Source organism: Lagopus leucura, unplaced genomic scaffold (genome assembly GCF_019238085.1).
Source record: "Lagopus leucura isolate 7727_CA_CO unplaced genomic scaffold, USGS_WTPT01 Super-Scaffold_100001, whole genome shotgun sequence".
Lineage (NCBI taxonomy): Eukaryota > Metazoa > Chordata > Aves > Galliformes > Phasianidae > Lagopus > Lagopus leucura.
The window spans coordinates 70,087,122-70,094,037 of NW_024962262.1; the positions used below are offsets into that span (position 1 = coordinate 70,087,122).

General features: G+C 39.6%; 1 protein-coding gene across 1 annotated transcript; it reads right to left on the reverse strand.

The window, feature by feature from the left end:
- Window positions 1–244: 244 nt before the first annotated feature.
- Window positions 245–6,883, reverse strand: NDUFV3 (NADH:ubiquinone oxidoreductase subunit V3). The gene is made up of 3 exons (XM_042866804.1): window positions 6,769–6,883; window positions 3,830–4,708; window positions 245–506 (listed from the first exon to the last, which is right to left on the reverse strand). The coding sequence occupies exons 1-3, from the start codon at window positions 6,881–6,883 to the stop codon at window positions 340–342; spliced, it is 1,161 nt and encodes a 386-aa protein (XP_042722738.1). The 3' UTR covers window positions 245–339.
- Between the last annotated feature and the right edge of the window lie 33 nt (window positions 6,884–6,916).

A 6,916-nucleotide genomic window follows, 5' to 3' on the forward strand; every position in this document is an offset into this window, starting at 1 on the left:
ATGCAATATTACAGCCCTTTTTGAACAGACACATCCACAGAAGCCATTACTTCCTTCAACACAGTACACGGTCAATGTGAAAATTCTGGTAACGTGGAAAAGTAAGGACAGTTTCACACTGTGTATACATTCAGAGTTAAAAAGCCTATTTTTATTCGTTGATGATTCATTGACCTGTAGCTTGATCATAAAAATCAGGAATTGAGGGACTCCAAGAACCAAAAACTGTTTGAAAACTCAAGCATTATTTATCATGCATTTATTGATTTATAACAGATGATATATTAGAGCTAAATAGAAGAATTTATCATTCTGCTTGTGCATTTAATTGTGGGTCTTTCAGTGCCTTGGTGATGGTCTTCCAGAAGATGGCTGAGGTTGCCTGAATTTTGAGAGATGCACAACAGAATCAACGAAGGTATAGATGTTGTATTCATGGTGCTGGAGGTTCTTGTAGGTAGAATTATCAAATTCTTCTGGAGCAGGCTGAGCAGATGCTGTAGCCTCTGTGAAAAGAAACAGTACAGGAATGCCATGAGAGAGGGCAACATTCAGATCCCTCATCAAGAGGGTGGTGACACACTGGAACAGGTTGTCCAAGGAGGCTGTGGATGCCCCATCCCTGAAGGCATTCAAGACCAGGCTGGACATGGCTCTGGGCAGCATGGTCTGCTGGTTGGCAACTCTGCACACAGCAGGGGGGTTAAAACTAGATGATCATTGTGGTCCTAAAGATCCTAAAGAAGCACATTATTATGCAACACAGGGGAACAGGAATCTGTACAAGCCATCTAATACAGCACAGGTTTTCAAATCCAAACTACCACCGAATGCTGGGAGAGAATTGGGCAGAACAGCTCATTTGAATTTTGAAGACATTTTTTTTTCCACGGGGAAAATGACTGAATTACTGATATCTTCACAGTTTAATTTCAAATGTGCTTATACTAACAATAATATATTATGAGGTTTTGATACACGTTTTCTTTCTCTCAGAAAAAAAGCAATTGTGATAGAATCTTTCAAAATTTGTAATCAGTTCTTCCTAAAAGAACAATCCAACAGTGTTGCTCAGAACTCTTTATTTCGCATTAAAACCAACATTAATTCTTTCACTTTTAAAATATTATGCAAATTTAGGCAGTAATATTTACATAAAAGGATCCTGGTACGGGCTGATTTTACAACCAAGGAAATTGCAAGAAATAAAGCTTTATTCCCAATATTAATTTATTCTCGTATGCTCAGAGTTATAGCAATAGGAAAGACATAAGCATAATCTAGTGAAAACCTTCCTCGTATAAATTTGCATGTAGTGGTTTATGTTAGACCGTATTAAGCTTCTTTTTATAATGCAACAGCCTACAATAAAAATACAAGAACTCGAACCAGAATTTCCCTTTAATTATGACACAATTATTGCAATGTAAAGCTATTGGTTTAAGAGCGTGTATACATAAAATTTAGCATGGCTTGCTTATCAAACGCCATGTAGTAAGGCACAGTTTCAGCAAAATAACACACAACCTATGAAAAGAAATACCCCTATCCCCGCTGCTCAGTTCCAACTGAGACAGCTCACAGGAGACACCACTACACATATAAAAGCCAGATGATATAGGCTTCGCTGCAAATAGCCCCAAGAACAAGGAAGCGTAGGGAAGTGTACATTCAACCTGCAAGAGACAGTTGTTGCAAATTAAGAGACAGATGCTCAGGAAGAAAAGCAGATGGAGTCTCACTTTCACTGCCCAAATGCACTGTACTTGGCTTCTCAAAGGAAAAATTTATCTCTGATTTCATTCTCCTTGCACTCCAGACTTCTATGCCTTCTCTCTTAAAGAGCAAGGATATCTCAGGATGTCCTTCTGAAATGAATCAGAGGGATATTTCTGAGTTACCATGCTATTTTGTTTCTTATAAGTCAGCAGCTTTTTGCATGTCTGTTCTACCAAGCGGATGACATCAGCTTAACATCTAGGTTTGTAATGAGAAAAACTATTAAATTAAAAACTACTAAAACTACTACATCTTCAGTATACTTGCTGCAGATGACTGAAATAATATAGGAACAGGACAGAATTATAGACAACAAAAGGAATCATTAACTGTGAACAATAAACATGAAAAAGCAGTACCTGTTTCCAAAGGAGGTCTCAAAAAGAAGAGAGGACAGCCTAAAGACAGTAGCAATGCTGCTGAACAGTGTAATTAGGTTTCACTCTGCTACTCCTGACACCCAAGGATGTTTCACCAGCAGTAAAGGTGTGTTAACTTACCTGTACTAATCCCTGCTTCCCACACAGCCACAACAGCAGAGTCCTCTAGTGGAGACTCAGCACAAAGCTAGCAGAAAGTTTTTTGCTGTCTCAGCCCCACCACCTCCACACAGCAAGAGGAGCTCAATAGCAAAGTGATTTTCTCAGAATAGCCAGGTCTATCCCAAAGGTTTTGCTGGTGTGGCTGTGTTGACAAGAGATCTGCAATATGGCTGTTACACAGATCTACAGGAAAAGTCTGTCAAATTAGGCTTAATCTTACTCTGAATTTGCAGTGTCAGAGTCAGTGTCAGAGTAGTGAAAGCTGTTCAATAGATCTATGGGGTTGTAAGCTTTACTATGAATCATGAGCACATTTCAGTATCAAGTCGTCCCCCTCCTACTCATATTTGAATCTCTCCATGCCTCATGTGCTGAGGAGCCCAGAACTGGAGATCTAACACTCCTGGTGTGGCTCCACCAGTGTTGAGCAAAAAGAATTATCTCCCTCTACCTGCCTGCAACACTCATCCTAATGCAGCCTAGAATACTGTTGGTCATAGGTATGAGGGCACACTGTTGGCTCATGTTTAACTTGCTGTCCACCAAGACCCTGTAGGGCCGCTTCTTCAAGGATATGATAGGAAAGATGCTATCCTTACAGCTTTATAATGATGCTGCTTCTGCTTCAAGCAAGTTTTTCCTTTTTTTTCCTGTTTTCTTTTTTTTTTTTTTTTTTTTAATTCAAAGAAGCAATCAAAAGGGCGATCTGAAGAACAGGATGCTGTCTAAGTTTCAAATCAAGAATGGCAAGTCACAAAAGATTTTGACAGAGAAGAATTTACTATTTAAATACGCAGAATGAGATCAAAAGGAAAGTTAACAAGACTGGTGGCAACTAAGAAAGCCAAGCTGGAAAGGAAAGTACAGCTAGGGAGGGCATGATGCTTTTTCCTCAAAACAAACTAACAAAAAACAATACCAAAAGAACTCAACTAACCAACCAACCGAACAAAAAAAACAACATCTTTTGCTCTCTGTTTCTCAACAAGAGTTAGGCTGTGAGGTCAACTCTATGTTACTTCAACATGACTTTCTTAAAACCTACCAATCTCACAATCAACAGCCGTTCCTGGTATTACACTATGATTTCTTGAAGTCTATTGAAATCCGAAGCGTTGTAAGAGCTCGAGAGAAAAAAGGGAGGAGAGAGAAGGAAAGCTGCCAAAACTTTCTGACAAAGAAGAAGGAAGATGAGCTCTGTCATACAAAACTGTTCATTTTGTTCATAATTTTGTTTTCATTTTTATCAGTAACAACTGGTTTATGAAACTGCAAGTACAGTGAGAGGAAGACAGCTTCCTTTCACAATGTAACTGGAAACTGAGTGCTACAAAGCTCTTAAAACAATTAGCAGTGAACAAGAATTTATCTTCTAGAAAGACACTGCTACATCATTAGCTTCAGTATAAAGATCAGACAATCACAGAGATGACTTGGAAACCATTTTTAAAAAATACACCCTAACCCAGAAGAATCTATAACATAGATCAAAGAAATTAAAGGTGTACCATCTATTCTGCTGCTTTCTCCAGTTTGGACTCCTGCTTCCTGAACAGTCTCTTCCTTTGTACCCATCACCAACGCTGTGCTTTCAGAAATCTCCTCTTCCTGTTTAGGAGAAGCTACCTTTACTGCTTCTGATTTCTGTGTCTCCTTTCCTTTTTTTCCTTCCGTTCTAGATATCAGGTTTTGCTTTTTGCCTTCCTGAGTCACTGATGGAGCTTTCAGCTGAGTAGTTGCCATTTGGGCTCTTGGGGACTTTTCCTCCAAATAATCAGATTTCAGAGTGGCATCTGTCAAGACTTGTTTTTTTTTCAAGTGTGGTTCTAAAACTAGCTTCTGCTGATCTGCTTCTTTTGGAGTTGATTTTGTGTTCGGGTCTCTTGCTTTGGATTTTAATGTTTCATGACTGACAGATGCTTTAGAAAATGCAACCTTCTTGATAGTAGGTACATCAGTTTCCATTTTGCTTGGCTTCTTCTTAGCTACGTATTCTTTGTGGTCTTTCTGGAACAAGTCACCTCTTGGTAGCTGTGATGTCTTTATTGGTGTGTTCTCAGAAAAGATGGAATCTCGCCTAGGAAACTCCACTCTGGTTTTAAAGGAAACTCCTGACTCATCACCATCATCATTTTCTTCTTCGGAATCTGAGCTAGAATCTGAATCTGAGCTGGATGAAGACGAAGTTTCTTCTTCAGCTAGCTCTTTTCTTATGCCTCCTCCTTTTGCAATTTTACTAAGTCTTGCCTCTTCAAGGGAAGAAACAATCACTCGCTGTGGAAATGCAACCACAGTTTTTTTTGACATCAACATTCTCAGATCTTCATCAGGTTTTGAAGCTTCCTTTGGATTAGTATTCAGTGTGCTCCCACCTTCTTTTGCAGATACTGGGTGAGAGTTAGAAGACAACATTTTAGGAAATTCAACTGTTGCCTTGGTGGCTAGTATCATGGTGCCTCCCTGTGGTGCCACTACATAAAGGGAATGGCACAAAGATTATTATCATCATTACACATACATCCCAGCTAATGAGCAATGTTAGCCATTTAATTTAACTTTCTGACACAATCTAGTAAAAAAAAAAAAAAAAAAAAAGCAAATTACAAAGTTATTAAAGTGAACATAGACATGAAGCAGAAAGCTCTAAGGCATTTTAAGCTAAAGAAACTAGAGCGCTAGTTAGCACTGAACAGTTTCTGCTGCTGTGATGCTGAAATGCCTTTTGCTCCTTGCAAGAGTTGATTTTTTTTTTTTTCTGTGCTTCAATTCTCCATCACTGGAGATGGTTAGAAACACCTTCTAATCTCCGGCAAATATTCAGACAGCTTGTCAGCAGAGATCTTCAAATATTTGTCCAGAAGCAGGCTAGCAGAGCAGAAGACATAGTAAACAGATCCAGCTATTGCAAGAAGTTGGCTAATGCTATCTTGTAAGCAGTAGGGAAGGATGACTCTCAAGGAACTAGGACTAGTACAAGAGATACCTGAGGCCATACATGAAAGTATTACCAGTTCATAGGTCTGTGTGATCTACCAGCCAAGCTGCATCTCAGTTTAATACTATTTTTTTCTATCTCCACTTCCCATTTTAGTTTGAAATTAAAAAACGTCTTCATTAAAAAGTCCTAAAAGACTTCCTGATGCTTTTGAATCTGTGTTTCTTCTCCCTCACAGAGGCTCCAGAAGCAGATCAACAGCAAATACTATTTTTGTTAGAGAAAACAGGAGGACAAAAAGGACTGAGAGCACATTAACAAGATAGCTCACTACTGTTATTCGCTATAGGAAAGTCCATTCCATCCATAGGAGTTGCTTTTTTTTTTTCCAACCTGTGGTGTAGTTCAGCTGATTTCCACACTTTTGTGCAGATATATCTGCACGGTTTGGAAGCCCAGACCTACTTCACAGGATGTAAGGTAAGGTAGACTGCAGGTTTTTTCCCTTACTAATGTTCTACAGTAATACCTTGTATGACCTAAGGAGTTACTGTAAGTAGGTAACTCTGAATAGAAGCAAGTCTTTTAACAATGTTGAGATAAAAATATCACAGAAGAGACAGATACGTCTAATTAAAAGCCAAAAATAGAGATACAGAGCTCTTAAAATAAATGCAAACAATAGAGAATCAGTTTACTATTCAGGTCATACTTCCAGAGAATTTCAGACATGTATCTCTGCTGGACTAAAGGCACAGGGTGGGGAAAGAGGATAGGGGAAGCAAGAGAACTGGTAATTGCATTTGAAGGACATCTGACTCCCTGCCCAGACTAACAGCAAAGCACAGCAGCCTGTATAATCTAATCTTTGAGAAAGCATCCCTCAAGGCTAAAAAGGTCTCAAAGAACTGCTGAGGAAGAACTCAAGAATGCTCAAAGGGAAGACATATGAGCAAAACCAAAGCAAAAGCTGAAGTATTAGTACTAAGATGTCCTAAGAAATGAAGAAAGCAGATAGCATTCAACTTGAGCATTAAGAAGCAGTGTTGCTGGAAAAGTACTTTAATCAGTTATATTTAGATATGTGGAAAAGTCACATTTCAACTCAATCACGAGCTTACTCTTTAGTTGGGGTATTTCAAACTTTTCACTGCCTGATTTGTATTTGGTCATTACTGAACTGATTCTGATGGAAGAACAACACATCCAAAACAAGATTATTATTATCAGAAGCGACTTAGGGTGTAACATCAGTACGATTACTGATATGTGTTTAAAACAGGTTCACGCTCAGAAAGGTGGTATCCAGAACTTACAGGTCAATTCCCCATCACTGATTCCATCAGCCAAAATGCGCACACCCTCTAGCTAGAGCATGAAAAAGATAGCTATATCCCATAGACTAAACATAACCATATGCAGGGAAAGCAGACGGTTGAAAGAGGTAGACAGGTCTCCCGGCACCTTCTGAAACCAGAAAGCTGCAGGAAAATTAATATCCAAGCATCTTACTACTGTCCGGCGGCGTCCCGGAGCCTCCTGGCCGGGTGCACAGCGTCGCCCCTCGGAGCCCCCAGGCCTCCAGCTGCACCGCCTGAAAAAACACAGCCATTAAGCTCTCAGCCATTGGCCCGGGGCCTCACCGAGGCACGGAGCGGCC